The 17,359-nt window shown below is 53.9% G+C and overlaps 6 protein-coding genes across 6 annotated transcripts; all 6 read left to right on the top strand.

Annotated features, from left to right (window-relative positions):
* Positions 1 to 403: 403 nt before the first annotated feature.
* gisB (putative zinc knuckle nucleic acid binding protein) lies at positions 404 to 1,463 on the top strand (the record flags this gene model as incomplete). The annotated part of the gene is made up of 5 exons (XM_056683547.1): positions 404 to 458; positions 507 to 552; positions 623 to 729; positions 798 to 913; positions 972 to 1,463. The coding sequence occupies 5 exons, from the start codon at positions 404 to 406 to the stop codon at positions 1,461 to 1,463; spliced, it is 816 nt and encodes a 271-aa protein (XP_056547153.1).
* Positions 1,464 to 2,845: 1,382 nt separating this feature from the next.
* Positions 2,846 to 3,935, top strand: N7482_001421 (recombinase DMC1; the record flags this gene model as incomplete). The annotated part of the gene is made up of 3 exons (XM_056683546.1): positions 2,846 to 2,955; positions 3,061 to 3,640; positions 3,708 to 3,935. 3 exons carry the CDS (start codon positions 2,846 to 2,848, stop codon positions 3,933 to 3,935), a joined length of 918 nt encoding a protein of 305 aa, XP_056547152.1.
* A 371-nt stretch (positions 3,936 to 4,306) lies between these two features.
* N7482_001420 (putative ribosomal small subunit assembly protein) lies at positions 4,307 to 5,248 on the top strand (the record flags this gene model as incomplete). The annotated part of the gene is made up of 1 exon (XM_056683545.1): positions 4,307 to 5,248. The coding sequence occupies one exon, from the start codon at positions 4,307 to 4,309 to the stop codon at positions 5,246 to 5,248; it is 942 nt and encodes a 313-aa protein (XP_056547151.1).
* Positions 5,249 to 6,445: 1,197 nt separating this feature from the next.
* On the top strand, positions 6,446 to 7,342 carry N7482_001419 (uncharacterized protein; the record flags this gene model as incomplete). Its single annotated transcript, XM_056683544.1, has 2 exons — positions 6,446 to 6,809; positions 6,903 to 7,342. 2 exons carry the CDS (start codon positions 6,446 to 6,448, stop codon positions 7,340 to 7,342), a joined length of 804 nt encoding a protein of 267 aa, XP_056547150.1.
* A 4,908-nt stretch (positions 7,343 to 12,250) lies between these two features.
* Positions 12,251 to 13,687, top strand: N7482_001418 (RNA-binding protein; the record flags this gene model as incomplete). The annotated part of the gene is made up of 5 exons (XM_056683543.1): positions 12,251 to 12,438; positions 12,511 to 12,615; positions 12,682 to 12,825; positions 12,909 to 13,435; positions 13,482 to 13,687. The coding sequence occupies 5 exons, from the start codon at positions 12,251 to 12,253 to the stop codon at positions 13,685 to 13,687; spliced, it is 1,170 nt and encodes a 389-aa protein (XP_056547149.1).
* Positions 13,688 to 15,314: 1,627 nt separating this feature from the next.
* N7482_001417 (uncharacterized protein) lies at positions 15,315 to 17,178 on the top strand (the record flags this gene model as incomplete). The annotated part of the gene is made up of 4 exons (XM_056683542.1): positions 15,315 to 15,655; positions 15,709 to 15,752; positions 15,879 to 16,082; positions 16,136 to 17,178. 4 exons carry the CDS (start codon positions 15,315 to 15,317, stop codon positions 17,176 to 17,178), a joined length of 1,632 nt encoding a protein of 543 aa, XP_056547148.1.
* Positions 17,179 to 17,359: the final 181 nt, after the last annotated feature.

Raw genomic sequence — 17,359 nt, 5'->3', positions numbered from 1 at the left:
GCGGTCCCTCTGTTCTCCAAGGTTCTCATGCTGACAAGGTCCGACGTTTTGCTAGATCTTATCGACAAGGATTCGAAGAGTCATTGGAAGGGTGAGTGAGAACCTTGTGCGTTAGTCGGCTCCTCCCCGGCCTGCTTGGATGTTGCGACGTTGGTGTATACCCCCGCGGGATCGACAGTTCCCCCCTCACTATCCCGTGCCGAGGATGAATCTTGGGACCAGGGCTTCAACGACAACAATCGACTTGTGAATCCCTTGGACCGGTCAGCTTCGAATCTTGATATGCTGTATACACCATTGTCGCGCCGTTTTGTTACTCGGGGGCGGAGGGCACACGACCATGGCGCGGGGCGGAGCTTTGGATAGGAAGATGGCGGACTAACGTTGGGGTAGAATATCGAAGATGATGTTGTCTCGTCGTGCGTGCTACAAGTGTGGCAACATTGGCCACTATGCGGGTTAGTTTTGGACGATACGTTCCGGCTATGCCGACGTCCCACTGACAGAGGTATACAGAGGTCTGCTCGTCCTCGGAGCGTCTCTGCTACAACTGTACGTGCATCCTGCTCCCCTCTGTTTGTTGCCCGCTAGATCCTTAGCTAACTCTCATCTCAACCCATAGGCAAGCAGCCCGGTATGTCCCTCAACTTTCCCCCGCAAACAACTCGTCTCATGCATTTCCAACAGGCCACGAGTCTAGCGGCTGCCCTCTTCCCCGGACCACCGAGAGTAAGAACCATCGTCCTGCCCCAGCTCCAGCAACAGCTACAGGGTACTCATACTGACTCGCCCTCCAGCCAAGCAGTGCTATAACTGCCAGGGCCTCGGCCATGTCCAGGCTGACTGCCCCACCCTCCGCCTGAATGGCGCCAACGGCCGCTGCTACAACTGCAGCCAGCCCGGCCACCTGGCCGTAAGACACCCTTCACCGGCCCCATTTCTCACCTAACAACCCGACTAATTCCACCCAGCGCAACTGCACCAACCCCACCGCCCCTGGCGCTGGCCGTCCCACCGGCCCCCGCGGTGGCTTCCAGGGCGCCCGCGGCGGCTTCAGCGGCTACCCTCGCGCCGCGACCTGCTACAAGTGCGGCGGGCCCAACCACTTCGCCCGCGACTGTCAGGCCCAGGCCATGAAGTGCTACGCTTGCGGCAAGCTCGGTCACATCTCCCGCGACTGCACCGCCCCCAACGGCGGCCCGCTCAGCTCCGCTGGTAAGGTTTGCTACAAGTGTGCTCAGGCTGGCCACATCTCCCGCGACTGCCCGACCAACGCCGAGGCTGCGTCCGCCCCGGCCCCAGTCGTTGATGCGGCCGTCGCTGCCGCCCCTGTCGCCTCTGCTGCGGCCGTCGCTGCCGCCCCTGTCGCCTCTGCTGCGGCCGTTGCGGCTGTCGCTGCGGTCGAGGCCGGCGCCGAGACTGCGCCTGTTGCGCCTGCGGCTCCGGCTACCGCTGTCGCATAAACGGCTACATATCGCGTATACTTCGCCTGACCTGACGTCAATGGCACCGACTATGTTTATTTCCCACTTCTCTATGACGGTCGTTTTCTTTTTTCTCTATTTACTTTCATTTCAAGGAGTATCTGCACCATTTCTTCACTTGCATATATTTGAACCTACACTTCCTCCCATATCCATCCATTCCATTCCATTCCTCTCCGATGCCAATTACCCTTTCCCCTTCTCGTGGGGTTTTCTTTTTCTCCCGGTGTCGGTTTCCGGCTTATCTGCTTTTTGACCTTAATATCATGTATACGACGATCAAACAGAAAAAGTTCTTTCTTTTATGTTTTTGATTTGATTCTGATCCTGATTTGATTCACGGATCCTTTTCCCCCTCCTCCTCAAACACCCCCCTTCCCCTGCGATCTTGGGCTTTCCTTCTGGAGCTTGACTTAAGCTCTACTTTGGCTTTTCTTGAGTCGGAGTGACTCTCCTTATGCTAGGAGAGGTCCTCATGATTGGCGTCTTGTCTATTTCTTGCTCCCACACATGAATCTTTCTTGATATGATGGAATCTTGGACTCTGATTGCGGTTTTCCCTGTTGTGGACCGAGCAGGAGATAGAGAGAGGAGAGATGAGAGACGAGCAGGTGGCGAGGATGATGGGTTGATGTGCTGTGATGTGGTGCGATGGTGTGGTGGTGTTGCGTGTGTACTGCAGAGAAGAGATAAACTGGGTTCGAAGTGTGTTGGAATGGAGCCGATGAAGGAGTCCTCGGTGCTGAGAACATGGAAACGCAAATCCCTATTCAATGCTGTCTCTTGGTAGATGTATGGTTTTTGTAGTGTGGTATATCCTGTGGAAGGGGTCATGTGCTGCAGCCGTGACTATCTCGACTCCTCGCCCTCGTCCTCTCTCCTTTCACTGCTTCTCTCCTCTCTCTTCAACTTATCTCATCCCATTCCTTCCATCCGTCAAAATGCCTTCTCCAGACCCTGACGACGAGTTCAACGACGATGTAGGACCCATCTTCACGATATTTCCCCTGGTCGATAGCTCATCCACTTCCATCTGAACAGGAGTTCATCGTGAACATCGACGGCATCCAAGCCCACGGCATTGGCGCAGCCGACATCACCAAACTCAAAGCAAACGGATACTACACGGTGGCAGTAAGCCACTCTCCAGCTCAATGAGCCATTGCAGTATCTTTTGCCAACTGACAACTCTCCAGTCCGTCCACGGCGCCACCCGCAGGACGCTCCTGAAGATCAAAGGCTTCAGCGAAATCAAGGTCGAGAAGATCAAAGAAGCACTACAGAAGTGCCTCGTGAGTTTCTTGCTCCTTGCCCTGCATCAACAAAGATGGACTTTGGTGCTCATCTAAGGATAATTGCATATGCAGCCCTCCACCTCCGGCTTTGTAACCGCCATGGAACTCTTCCACCAGCGCAAGAAAGTCGTCCGCATCTCAACTGGCAGCAAGCAATTCGACTCGATCCTCGGAGGGTAAGTACATTCATCCCCACACACCACCACCGCTATCATCAATGCACCCATTTCAACATCCCAATCAATCTACCAAGTCCTGAGCATCCAACTTACCACAACTAGCGGCTTCCAAAGCATGAGCATCAGCGAAGTCTTCGGTGAATACCGCTGCGGCAAAACCCAACTCTCACATACAATGTCCGTAATCGCCCAGCTCCCGGTCTCTCACGGCGGTGCCGACGGCAAAGTTGCCTACATCGACACCGAAGGCACATTCCGGCCAGAGCGCATCGCGCAAATCGCCGAGCGCTTCGGCGTGGACCCGGACACCGCGCAAGAGAACATTGCGTACGCGCGCGCTCTGAACTCTGAGCACCAGCTGGACCTGCTGCATACGCTGAGCCGCGAGTTTGCGGGTGGCGCATATCGGCTACTTGTAATTGATAGCATTATGAATTGCTTTCGGGTGGATTATTGTGGGCGGGGCGAGTTGGCGGAGCGGCAGCAGAAGTTGGGGCAATTTCTGATGAAGTTGGCGCATATGGCCGAAGGTGAGACAGGGCGCAGAGGCATGTGGATGTTGTGTTCCAATATGGAGATGTCTGGCTTTGCGTTTGCGTTTGCGTTTGCGTTTGCCGGAAGATTTTGGGCTAACCCCGTGTCTCGTGTCTCGTCTACAGAGTTCAATGTCTGCGTGTTGATGGTCGGATAATACCCCCGTTCTTGCACTGGTCTGCCGTGATCCGGATTCTGACTCCCGTATGTTTTAGACGAACCAAGTCCAGAGTGATCCTGGTGCAAGTGCTCTTTTCGCGGGCGCAGATGGCCGCAAGCCTGTGGGCGGGCATGTCCTCGCTCATGCGTCGACGACTCGGGTGCTCCTGCGCAAGGGCCGGGGCGAGGAGCGGGTAGCAAAAATTCAGGACTCGCCTGGTCTGTTTCAGTTGGATTCGGGTTTTATGGATTCCGTCTCTGATTCATGCTGCAGACTGCCCTGAGCGCGAAGCGACTTATGTGATTACCAACGGAGGCCTCAACGATCCTGACAAAGTATAAGGGTCAGATGGGATGGTTCGCAAATGTCGAGGGATTTTCGATGGGAATGTCGCCAAAATGACAAACATGTAATAATTAATATATTTATTTATTAGCATCGTCTGCTACTAGATTCAACAGAAAATACCAATATACAGTTCTGTTATCAGTTATACGGTCGGTCTGTCCAGCCCTAATCCTATAGATGGCCCATCCCACCGCCCGATCCCGCCGCCCATGCTATGGACGGCAAAATCCCACGCTAAACGCAAAACTTCAAAAAAAAGATCCGAACTCCATCCGCAACCCAGCAACCCCAACACCACCTCCCACGATGAAGACAGACACCGTTGAAGTGGCGGGCTACACAACCCTGCCACTGCAACTCCCACCAACATCCACATACCCGACCCCAGCAACACATTATCTCTACATCCGCCCGCACGAGCCTCGCATCCCAGACCCGGACTCCACCCGCTCGCTCTTCATCGTCAACGCTCCCATCGACACAACAGAGGCCCACCTCCGCCACCTTTTCGGCACCCAGCTCGCCGCTGGTCGTGTCGAGCGCGTCAGCTTCGAAGATGTCCCCGTAAAAAAAGCCGGCGTTGCAGCAGCCACAGAACCGAATCTCTCTCACCGCGCCAACAAAAAGCGCAAGCGCATCACCGCCGATGACCTCCAGGGTACCCTGGACGACATCACCCTACCAAGAACCTGGGATCGTCCTCTGCAGAAAAGCGGGGCCCACGCTATCGTCGTCTTCGCCGACAAGCCCAGCATGGAATCCAGCCTCAAGGCCGCCGCCAAAGCAGCTCGCAAGCACACCAGCCTAGTCTGGGGCTCTGGGATGCCCGCCGAGCGGGTGCCTGCGCTCGGTGTGGCGCGGTACCTGGCGCACGAGTCGCGGCGGTACCCGGAGCGGGGGGCGCTGTTGCGCACGGTGAACGACTTCATGACTATCTTCCAGCAGGTTGGAGAGGCGCGGCGGCGCGAGGAGTCGCGGAAGGCTGGGGAGCCGGACGAGGATGGGTTTGTTACTGTTACGCATGGACCGAAGCTCAATTCTGTGGCGAGGGAGGATGAGGTGCGCGAGATTGTGGAGCGCCAGAAGAAGAAGACGGAGGGGTTGGAAGACTTTTATCGGTTCCAGAGTCGTGAGAAGAGGAAGGCGAGACAGCAGCTTTTGCTCAGACGGTTTGATGAAGATAAGCGCAAGTTGCATGATATCAAGATGCGGAGGGGCAAGATTCGGGTAAGTCTAGTCTGGTTTTAGACGGATTGGGTCTCAAGAGAGAGGAGTCTTTTGCTAACTTGTTTGGTTTCATTTAGCCGGAATGAGGCGATGTGTAGCATCAAGCATGGCGTTTTTGGGAGTTGCACCTGGTCTGGACTGATCATTTGGTATTACGTATCTATCGAGTGCCTGGTACAATGCAAGTTACTTACATTGATCTCTATCATTGCTTTTTTTTCATTCCATCCAAGGCGTGTTCTTCTAGGATTTTGCTCTTATGATGGATCCGCTAGGGCCAGTGTAGCAAGCAGCGTCTCACCCGCTGTTTTGCTCATTGCATCAAATACCAGCGATATCCAAGCTTCTCACTTCTTGAGACGAAGTTTCTATGCTATATTCTGCGTTGCAAAGTCTTTCATGCGGCAGTTGCTTCTGGTTAATGGAAGTTTATGTTCGCGGGGCTCTATTGCTTTCCTTTACATATATTTTGGACCATATTATATCAATGGGCCTTTTTTTTAAGGGTAATGCTAGTATGCTGATGATTCAAATACCAAATGCATCCCATATCTTGACCTGGTCATAAGGTTGAGCGTCGATTAGTATCTATTCATTTATTGGCCCTAAATTGGGCTAGGTGGGTTAATATGCATAGGTAAACATACGCAGGCAAAAGCCAAGTTGTACGCGGTGCGGGTACATACCACCGCACCAAACCACCAGCACAACGACCCAAGAAGCAATATCAAGTCGTCCGTGCGGAAAAGGAATTCCTAGACACATCCGCACAGTGATATGGTGAGATTTACGGGTCGTTCTTTTACCCCTCACGCGGAATAAACATCGCAGCCATTTCTTTTCCCGCTGCCTTGCCAAGCCCCATAGTGTGCCCCGCACAGACCAAGGCTTGGCATGACACCCCCCGGCTCACAGTGATAGCTCGATCGTTCTGTTGCACAAGACGCCATTTTTAGAAGAATCTGGGGCAATTCGCACAAAGACCTTGGCCTGTCATCCGCAGCAAGATGACCCGCTCTGGTTGAGGAGGGACACAACGTACCCACCAGCCCTATAAAGAACCGCTCTAGGGGATCACCAGTGAGGCACTGTAATCTCCTCTTCTATCTTCTCTAGTTTGATCCCGTCAGTCGCTCCTGCTATCATTCTCTCTGCCTCTGTGTTACGAGAAAGAACCTCGACTATTCGCATCCTTACCACCACGACCAAGTGTCAAAAATGTCCAACCAGCCTGCAGACGGGTACGACTCAGACGAGGACGTCGAGTTCGAGGATGTCCCAATCCAGCCCCAGCGGCACAGCTCCGCAGATCTATTGGACAGGCCATCCGAACATGCCGGCCCCGTATCCATGATCATACCATGGGCTCCGGCCCTGAACATCCCGCCACAGCGCGAGGCCCCTCTCGCCCCAGGCTCTAACGCAGAGATGCAGCTCCGTGGCCGCTTGAGCGCGGGTATCGACCGGATCAACTCCCGCCACATGAAGTTCCAGCTGGGCGTGGATGGCCGCTACACCGGCATCCAGCAACTGGCGGATGACATCGAGGGCATAGCCGATATGCTCTGGGAGTCGGCGACTCGTGAGTGTCTCTCCTGACTTGATGGTGTCAGATGTCACCAACTATCGGCCTCAGACCAGACCAGTCCAGTCCAGCACTGACTCTTACCCTCAGCCACAATCCAAGTCGAAGGCCTGATCAGTCTGGCCGGCCTCTTGGAACGGAACCTGCGGTCGTACCCGTTCGACCCGCAGCCGACCCTGACCATCCTCAACAAGCTGGACTACTATCTCACCGCACTCATGCAAGGCGAGCACCCGGAGTCAAACGTGCGCCTGCCAGGCGCAGACGCTGACCGTCCTTTGGTCACACCGACTCAGAGGGTGCGCATCCGCAGCATCGCTGAGACGACCCGCACCAGTCTCTTCTCTGTCATGCCCCAGGATGATGATGAGGATGAGGGCGAGGGCGAGGGCGAGACTGGGGATGACGATCAAGAGGAGCCTGAGATGCCGGGATGGATGATGCAGGCGTCGCGAGTTTATGAGCGGGTGTTGATGTTGTTGGGGGATCTGGGGGATCCGAATGAGACGGGGGAGTTTTTGACCGAGTAGGATGGCCTTGTCTTGTCTTGTACGGGAGTTTTGGTGCTGTTATCGGGCACTGCTGGGGCGGGGGTCTTTTCATACTTTGTACCTTATTTGCATATTTTGCAGGACTTCGTTTTGTGGATACTATCTCCTATTGGTGGCACTTGTCATGGATAGTGCCATTTTAGGAACAGTAGGCGTAACAGACCATTGTTATCCGGGTCTTTTATTATTATTATCATTATTATTCATAAGCAGGGAAGCTATGCATGCACAATGCACAACCAGTGAACAAAATACAAACATAAGGGTCCTGCTTGAAATCATTCATCCCATATGGCCTGATCTCAAAAAGTACACCGCGTAGCCAAGTAGGAAGGTCCATGGCCATCGGCTACTCACCAACAGGAAACGGTCCTGTCGAGTATATTTCCTTGACTTTCCATAGTGGTTTCTTCAATAAGTTCTTGAATAGCTATGCATTTAATGTACTCAAACTGGCCATGATCACAGATCACAGCATGAAAGTGGATCTTCATGATCCCAACCCTGGACTATCCAAATGAATCCAATGGTGTTACCTAGCAAACCCCAAAATATCCCAAACCTCATTACGTCCACTGCCCCCCGACACGAATTCCCCAGGTAGAGACAAGACACAAAGACCAGTCCCACTCCCACTCCGCCGAGCCTCTAAAATTTAAGAAAGCAACGAACCTTCTCGAAAACGCTGCGCACCCCACCTATACACAACGACCGCCAAAAAAAGAAACGAGTGGGGTCGTGCAGTTTTCAGGTACCGTCGAATAATCGCGTCCCAACCGCGCGGGCCCAGTTACACAATTCGCAAGGTAGGGTACTGTAGTGTACTGTAGATGGGAGAGGTCTGTATTGTGAATTCTTGTGGTGTTCTGTTCTGTTCTGTCATGGCTGATGCCTGGTGTGCGTCTCGTATGTGGGATACCAGCTCCATACGTGTATCGAGGGAAGCGAGGCCCGGCCTTCTCTTTGGATAGCACGTCGCCAACTAATGTGGATGCGAGCCCTGAAAGTGGAGCCGCTTGGGTCTTGGGGGCTGCTCAGCCTCGGGCCCAAGTCACGGCCAGGTACGCGTAGATCGGTGGGAAGCCATTGCTTGCGAAACTACGTCGAAATTTGCGGGATCGGTGAGAAAGAGAGGATGGAATATTGTTGGAGGCATGGGATAGGGAGCAGCAAGTATGGGCTGTTTTCTCGGGATTGCGCTGACCTCTTTTTCCCACGTTTCCGGTGGTGGGTGAATAAAGCTGTGTTCCATGGTTCGCGGGGGCAATTATTAATATGCCCTTGTTAGGAAATGCGCGTTTTTAGCATAGCCCGTACGAGAACGAGGGCTGAGCTTGTTGGCGACTACGGAGTATAGTCCGGTGTATACTGTACCTGTAGGCTATGGTTGCTTATTCTTTTTTGTTTTGGATGATAATAATGCCGGCTTTTACCTCGGCAATGCTGCAGGGGTCCTGACAGGCCTGACATTCACATAGGTTAATTCCTTAACTCAATGTACCTACGTTCTATGCCAGTCGCGTACTGTAGTTTATATCGACGATTGAAACACATGCAAGGATTCGGGCTTTGCTGGATGGCTGCTCGGGCATCAATTGGTGCCCTACGCTGTCCGGCCGGGTCCTGCTCATCCCCCTCCTCCATCCTCCCCGGCCGCTCTGATATCAATAGATCAGCACTCCCTTGCTCATACCAGAGAACAACTCAGCGGTTGATGTTGTGGTGCACGTGATTTCCCCCCCCCAAGTCCTCTAGTCCTCTGATCCTCTGATCCTCTGATCGCAACGAAAGATCCAAGGCCCCAACACGCGTCGCGTCGCGTCTCGCGCGCACAGCCGGGCCAAGCTAGGCAGGTAGAATATGGGAGCTATCCGCCCTGCCGCCAAGCGTCGGATAGGCAGGACCGGGCCCAATCGCTGCTGAGCAGGATGGAAGACAAATGAAAGCGAGAGAAGCGACACGCACTGGGCAGGACGTAAGCATGAACCGAATGTCTGTAAAAAAAGGCTCACAACACAAGAGTCGGTAATGGCAATACGAGGACCCACCGGGTGCATCCAATGAGACTTCCTGACAGCCACGAACTGGACCCGTAGTTGTGGTTCAGCTTGATGCTGTGCGGACGCGGGTGACGTATCGCTGCGGTCCTTGCTTGTTCGACAAGGATCTGAGAACCTTGCTTCGAGAAGGCCAGATATGTGCTTCAAGCGGACAAGCGGACTATCGAGCAAGTCATTTGGACGGCGAGCCAAGGATTACCTGCCGCATCTGCTCTTTCTACAGCATATCCAATGTATAGTACGGTAGCTACAGTCGTTCTCAATGCTAGTAGCACTGCCGTCATGCCTACGTCGTTGACAGCAGTTTCCCCCTCCGCTGGATTCGTGCCCACGGCTAGCCTGATAGCCTAATATACAAGGTGTCAATCCGGTGGACTCTCACGGCAGGCGGTCAGGAGATGGCAGTACCAGAAATACATACAATACAATACCAGTGATTTGGTACCGTCAAGACCAGCTACTGGTGGGCTTTCCATGGTTCTGTGGCGTCGGTGGAGCATGTGCCGTTTGTTCTCTGCAGGTTTGGGGGCTGTTCTCAGCTCGGATTCTGGTCTGGCCGAGGAGGACGTGAGAAGTACCCGCAATGCCGCACAAAAAGCCAGCTGAGAACTCCTGTATCCACTTCAGCATACAACCACTCTCCGTGTATAACTTATACTGTAGTACACTTGGACTCCATACGAAGCACAGGGAAAGGCACTTGACGCTTGACATGCCGTTTCGATCTTCTCGATCTTCTCGATCGGGCGATAAACCCACAGACTGCAGTCAGATTGGGATTTAGATTTGGGGTTATGCGACGAGTCACATTGCCTTGCCAGGAGAGCGACAGCTCCGTCCTTGCAGCATGTATGATGCATGTCCCCTTGCCCTGCTAACTCTGTGCGTGTGTATACACTGCTCGCGAGCCACACACATGGCCCGTGTTGTCTCGGCATTGATTTCGACGTGCCTAGGTTAATTCGTTAATTCTGGGGCGGGGAAGGCGTGAGATCTTCGGATGGGGGCGGAATCGTATAGTATGATGCTTCTACTGGAAGATCATCTGGTATTATGCAGATCCAGTCTTTTGACTTCTGCGTATACACTACATACTGTACAGTAACTCCTCCCAGTAGCTCCTGTATGTATTAATGCTTGACGAAAGTCGGAGGCAAAAGCTTCCCGGGATCCTGGAACGCCGCGAGACGCTCGCAGGTCCCCCGCATATCTGATATCTGATAGCACCGCGCTTTTGACTTTGGGGCAAGGTCCGGGGTCTTGTACAGACGCCGCACCCAGAGAGTCGGGAAATGGAGAGCATCATCATGCTGCAAAGAACAGCCCTACTTCCCTATGCTTCCGACCTCTGATCACCACTTCCTACGCCAGGTAGACTGAGCTCGGTCCCAAGGATGGAGGACCAGAGTTGGATGATACTTACCATACTATGGTACCCTTACCCATACATACCCATACACAGTTGGGTCAGGTAATTTGAATTCGCGCCCCAAGCCCTCTCATTTCCCCCATTTCGCTCTCCCCTCTCTGTCGGTTTGTTTCGCTGTTTTGCGGTTTCGCCCAAGCGGAAAACCGGGCTCGTCTCGTCTCATCCGAATCTGAGATTTCCATTCTTCATCGCTTTCCTTCCCCCTCCTCCAACTTTCTTCCCCTCCTCTTTCCTCTTTCCTATTGTTTCCACCCTGCTTCGTTCTGTCTTGCGCCGTTTCGGGAGTTGTGCTTTTTCAGGTCTCTCTCGCCCGTCTTCCTTCGTCGTTCTGTTTTGAGCTTTCTCGAGGTCTTTCCAGATTCCCCTTGGTGAGTTGGTTCGTTTCGTTTCAGTTTTTCCTGCGAAAAGCCTCTTTCATCATCCACCCGAATCCCTTTCAACCCCCACCCACCACCACCGACCTCCCACTCCATCTTGATCCCAGCACTCCGGCGCATCCATCATCGACTAGCTGCGCGTGCTATCATCTCGGTTGCTCTGCTGGTGGCCGACTGCCGTGACGCGCCCGTGCAGCCCCAGACCAGCTTTTCTTCGGGAGCTGTCGCGCCGCCCCATTCCGCCGCACACTTCCTCAACCCGGTCGCTCACCGCCCACGCTCATCGCCCGTTGCCCGTCGCCATGGTCGCAACCACGATGAGGGTCGCATGGGGTGCCTGAGTGGGTGAGCCATTGTGGGAGAGGGCCGGTAGTGGTGGACGGTCGCAATCGTCGGGGCGATGGGGATGGCCGTGGACGGAAACGGCCGGCGCATTGTGCGGGACCCCAGTTCAATCACCACGACAATCCACTCTCTCATCGCCTGGCGCATCTGATTCAGTTAGATGCGCTGCCTGGTCCGGCGATCGCGCTGCCTGAAGAAACCCTGGTCTTGGGCGATTCCTGGCAGATTCCTTGCTGTCGCGGCCTAAACGAGCCTGCGAACGCACCACGGTCCTCTACACCACATCTCCGTCGAGTTTGCCTTCATCCCACAGTTGACACGCTCTCAATACTTCTTTCCAAAAGCTTAACTGCGTTGCACTTTGCTTGAACTGATCTTTCTCCTCCTCTGCACCTCTCATTTCCCTTCTTTCCACTTCCTCCTATCTCCCATTTGCTCTTTTCTTCTCGCGCCAAAAAGCGCTGCGGAGAAGCTTCTCCGGACAAAGAACTCCGCATTCTAACGTCGTGCCCTTCGGCATTTTCCAGGAAGCCTAACGCCCATCTCTTTGTCCCTGGGTTTACGAAGTTGTGCTCGTTACATTCACGGTCTCTCCTTAACGACTCCACGAAGTTCTTCAGGCCGTTCTATATTCTTACGTCGAACTTTCGGACAAGTTTGATCTTTACAAGCAACCATGTCTTTCCAGAACTTCGATTCCTTCCCCAACCAGGACGCCGCTGCCGCCGCTGGTGCCCCGGCTTCTGCCGACACCACCATGACTGGCCAGGCCGATCCTGCTGGTGCCCAGTTCCAGGGCCCTGCCGGTGATGCTGCTGCTGCTCCTGTTCCTCAGCAGGGCGCTGACGGCAAGACCACTCTCTGGTATGTTCAGTTTGGATCCGGCTTGATGCGGCAAACTTGGTGAGAGCAGAATGCTAATGTGCGCCTCTACAGGATGGGTGAGCTTGAGCCCTGGATTGATGAGAACTTCATCCGCAACCTGTGGTTCCAGATGGGTGAGCAGGTCAACGTCAAGATGATCCGTGACAAGTTCTCTGGGTAAGACCATGAATCTCCCCCCGCTTTTTCGAAAGAACTTTCAAAAGATCCTAATGATGGTAGTAGGAGCAATGCTGGATACTGCTTTGTGGACTTTGCCTCCGCGGCCGCTGCCGCCAAGGCCCTTTCCCTGAACGGCACTCCCATGCCCAACACCAACCGTGTCTTCAAGCTGAACTGGGCTACCGGTGGCGGCCTTGCGGACCGCAGGTGAGCATATTCTCTTAGCCCCACATCTGAAAAATATCAGATGTTCGATATATGCAACGCTAACCTCGTTTTCTTTGTTTCAGCCGTGACGACCGTGGCCCCGAGTACTCCATCTTCGTCGGTGATCTCGGCCCGGAGGTTAACGAATACGTCCTCGTCTCGCTTTTCCAGAGCCGCTTCCCCTCGTGCAAGTCTGCTAAGATCATGACCGACCCTATCAGCGGCATGTCTCGTGGCTACGGGTTTGTCCGCTTCTCGGATGAGAATGACCAGCAGCGTGCCCTCACCGAAATGCAGGGTGTCTACTGCGGCAACCGCCCCATGCGCATCTCCACCGCTACCCCCAAGAACAAGGGCCCCGGTGTCGGCGCTGCCAACATGGGCGGCATGCCCGGCCCCGCCGGCATGTACCCCCCGATGGGTGGTCCCCCCATGGGCTTCTACGGTGCTCCCCAGCCCATGAACCAGTTCACCGATCCCAACAACACCACCGTCTTCGTCGGTGGTCTCTCTGGCTACGTGACCGAGGATGAGCTCCGCTCGTTCTTCCAGGGCTTCGGCGAAATTACCTACGTCAAGATCCCCCCGGCAAGGGCTGCGGCTTCGTCCAGTTCGTTCAGCGCCACGCTGCCGAGATGGCCATCAACCAGATGCAGGGCTACCCCATTGGCAACTCGCGCGTCCGCCTGAGCTGGGGCCGATCCCAGAACAACTCCGGCCCTGCCGGCAGCCCCTACCGTCCGGCCCCCCTCCTCCTCCCATGTACCCCTCCATGGGCATGCCCCCGGCCCACCAGTATGGCGGGTTTGCCCCGATGAAGGTTAGCAGTCACCCCGGCAGCCCGGCACCCGAACACTCTTGAGTTATCAGGCTCGGTCGGCTGACTACTTCTCTTCTCTTCCAGTAAGCGCGTTCTTCTTTGATTGAAAGCACCAGCAGGAGTTGTTTGCGTCATTCCAATGATGGGTCCCTTGTGTCATAACAAATTTGCTCTTCTCCCCCCTTCCCTGGTTTTACACTGCCCAAAGGCTTTGCGCTCTATAGCTCTTGATGAGCATCTTCTCTCCTGTGCTACGCATATTTCCGTTGAGCGCTTTTATCTTAGCAAGATCTGAGCCGTTTTCTTCTTACCTTCCCCCCTATCAACGTTTCTGTGTTCTCCTGGATCTATCTCCTTTATGTTTCCTTTCTTCCCTTCCACTTTCTTATCCCCTGTATCTCCAACCTGACCCAATCTCGTACTTTTCCCCCTTGCCACTTTTTCTTTAACAATCTCGATGCCCCCTCTCCCCGCCCCAACTTTTATGGTTATCCTGCTATCCTCTTTTTTTCTCCCCGCCCTGGGGGTCCTGTTCGCGTGTAACGAAAGTCCGTATTGTTCATGCGTTTCTTTTTACTCTATACTCCATGGGCAGGCCTTCTGCGAAAAGTTCCAACATCTCAGTCCTTCGCAAATCTTACTTCCGTCTTCTTTTCTTATTTCCCTTTGTCTGGTTCTCTTTCCATCGAGCAGCCAAATTGAATTATGTTCGCTTCGAAGCTGTTGCGTTCTGCTGTTCCTTTGTCCCCTTCTCGTTGGGCTTTCCCCCCCTTTTCTAGACTGATCGCGGCTTGTACAACACGCTCTGTTTCGTGCGTCTTTCCGTGCTTCTCGATTTACTTCTCTCGCCTCGCCGCGACCGTTTTCATGCGATCTTGAATCTTGAATCCTGTCTTTGAACTGCTGCTGCCGTCTTTTGATTTACTTGGCTGGCTGTATGAGTATTGGCCAAGGCTTGACATGAGTATCGTCGTCTCCTGTAGCTACGGAGTTCCTATAACCCTGATCCTTCCTTTACCGGTTGTTCGGTTAGCTTCTCCGGCGCATACGCATCCTTGGGGGAGTTTTGCGTCCAGTGTCTCTCTCTCTCTCTTCATCTCTGTGTTTCTTGCATTGGACGTGGGTTTGGCCTTTTCTGCTTCGTACTTGTAACACTTTTGTTGGGAGAACGAACCCCATGCTGGCGTTTCTTTGTCTCGTGCTTGTGCTTATGCTTGTGTTTGGCCCGGATGATTCCCCCATCTCTCTATCGTTTCCACTGTCTTTTTGAAGGGTTTGGTTGGAGAGGGACCGCAATGCGACATATCTCGTTTTTTGATGAGCTTGGTAGATGTCGTCTAGTTATATCGGGAGTCATTGGAAAACAGACATTAGATTGGATGACAACTGGCATATTGGTCCGATGTTCTTCTGTACTGTACTTTGTAGTCTTGCAGTCTTATGGGGCATGCACTGTTTCTCTAGTCTGCTCCTGCCCTCGCCTTTCCATCTGTTCCTTCCTCCTTTGCACCTTCCATTTTGTCTTCCCGGCTCATTCGGTCTTTCTCTCTCTTTCCCCTTCCTTCCCAAGGGCCAGCACTCGACAAAGCCACCATGGTACCTCCGCAAAACATCCCCGTTGTATCTCACCCCATTCTCTCCACCGCAACGTGACCAACCTCCAGTCACGATGCGCTACGAAAACTGGGACATCCTCCTCTTCCCGGAGGGCTGCAGAGTCCCCATCCAGGAATTCAAAACCCAATGCTTCGTCACCAAAGACATTGAATCGCCCTATCTCCAGAACCCCACCATCATCACCCCCAACACCTACTATCCTGTCCAGGGCAGTTACGGCCAGATACCCATTTTGACCACGTTCGTCCCGAGTCTGCCCAGGGACAGCCCCTTTCGCGTGTCGATTCATAGCTGGGAGAAGCCCCGGCCGAGTCGGTTTACTGAGCGCTTGATGCAGCCGGATGATGTGCTGCTGTATGAGGCGCGGGTTTTCGTAGATGGATCGTGTGTTGCGTGAGTGATTGGTGCTGGGAGTGCGCTTGTGGTTCTGGACTGATGAGCGATAGGGGAGGCGTTTTTGGGCAGAGGGCGGCATGGCCATATGTCCTCAGTGAGTCTCAAGGAATGAGTGGTTTGGGTGTGCTGGTCTGACGCTCCTTTCATAGATCTGAGCTCTCGTATCTATGAAGCACCCCGGTTCGGTTTGTGAGTATTTTGTCTCTGACTAAGGCTGCAGATATCGACCGCGAGGGTAATCATGACTGTCTTCGCTTCCCTCCCTTCCACGCCGAGGTCCTGGACCAGCGGCACTGGAATGCTGCCGATACGCTCGGCCGGATTCGAGTTGTGCTTGCGGAAGGCTTTGCTCGTCCGAATCGCTCGCCACCGTTTGAGAGAGTCAAGGATGTCATTGTCTTGTCTTTTCAGCATGCACCTCTGCGTATGAACCCGATGGCACTGTCTATAGAAGCAATTTGCTGACGCCGTGGACAGATATCTTGGAATATTCTAAAATCGCTTGGCCAAACCCCGGTATGTGGTCCGAACTGATTCCACGGACTGCATACAAGTTCGGCCACCACAACAGTTTCCTAGAATTGAAGGAGCCCGAAAACACTCATGGCCACTCGCCCAGCAAGTCTGACATACGTGATCCGGTGACGCTGAGCAGTCAGTCCAGTAGCAGCCAGCCCATCGTCTACAACAACGCATGGGCTTCTGGCCGCGCCTTTCCCGTCCCGATGTCCCAGTGGCACCCGCACACTGCGCAGAACAACCCACGCGATCCCCGATGGGGAGGAAACCAAGAGCGCTATCAGGAGCCGTTCATGATTGAGCCTGCTATTGACCCTTTTGGCAATGAGGCGATCTGGCATCATCGCGGTGCGCGGTCGTCCCGCGAAGATATTCCCATGCCAGACTACTCCAGCTCCTCAAGCAGCCGCGCCATCTCGAGCATGACGGGTATCAGCTACGAACACAGCAAGCAGCCCAGCATGACAGTGCCTATGGATGACGACCAGTATAATCTACTAATTGACGCTCTGACACCCACCAAGCCACCTGCCATCGGCACTCGCGCCCCCTCGAACACACCCTCCACCATGGCCGCGAAGCCATCCGCGGTACCCCAGGCTCCCCGGACAAGCAATAGCCATGGAGCAAGCAGGGGCTCGGCTCTGCGTGAGATCTCCCAGTCCAGCACCCGCGAAGTCTCTGGTTCAAGCTTGACACCTAGCGTGTCCAATACTCCGGCGGAGAAAGATGCTGCTCCTTCTAAGATTGGGGCTAGTCCTAGCGGCAATGTCAAGAGCAGGAAGGAGGGCTCGAAGGAGAATTCGGAGGACTCGCCAAAGAAGAGCTCGCCTGCCAAGGGGAATGACTTGGTGGTTATCAAGAAGGTCATCCTCGCAGATCCGAAAGTTGGCGGCACTCAGGAGGACGTTGGCGAGGACAAGGAGAATACTAATGTTGTGCTGGAAAAAGAGAAGGAGATTGTTGATGGCAATGAGAGCGCCGTTAATGCCGAGCTGTAGTGGTGAGGCTAGAAGGCTGGTCAGCTTGGGGGTATTATTAGTAGGGGCTTCGACTATTGTCTTGACATCATTATATAGCACACTGAGCCTGAGGACTGCAATTCAAAAGATGAGCTTGTGCTTGACCGTTTTATGAGCGTACATTTTGGCCTGTCTGAGCATCTGATTTCCTTAGTGTGGC

Source organism: Penicillium canariense (assembly GCF_028826845.1).
Source record: "Penicillium canariense strain IBT 26290 chromosome Unknown utg000001l_segment0_segment0, whole genome shotgun sequence".
Taxonomy (NCBI): Eukaryota; Fungi; Ascomycota; class Eurotiomycetes; order Eurotiales; family Aspergillaceae; genus Penicillium; species Penicillium canariense.
The sequence above is the reverse complement of the archived record's forward strand: the minus strand, read 5'-3'. Positions and strand labels throughout refer to the sequence as shown.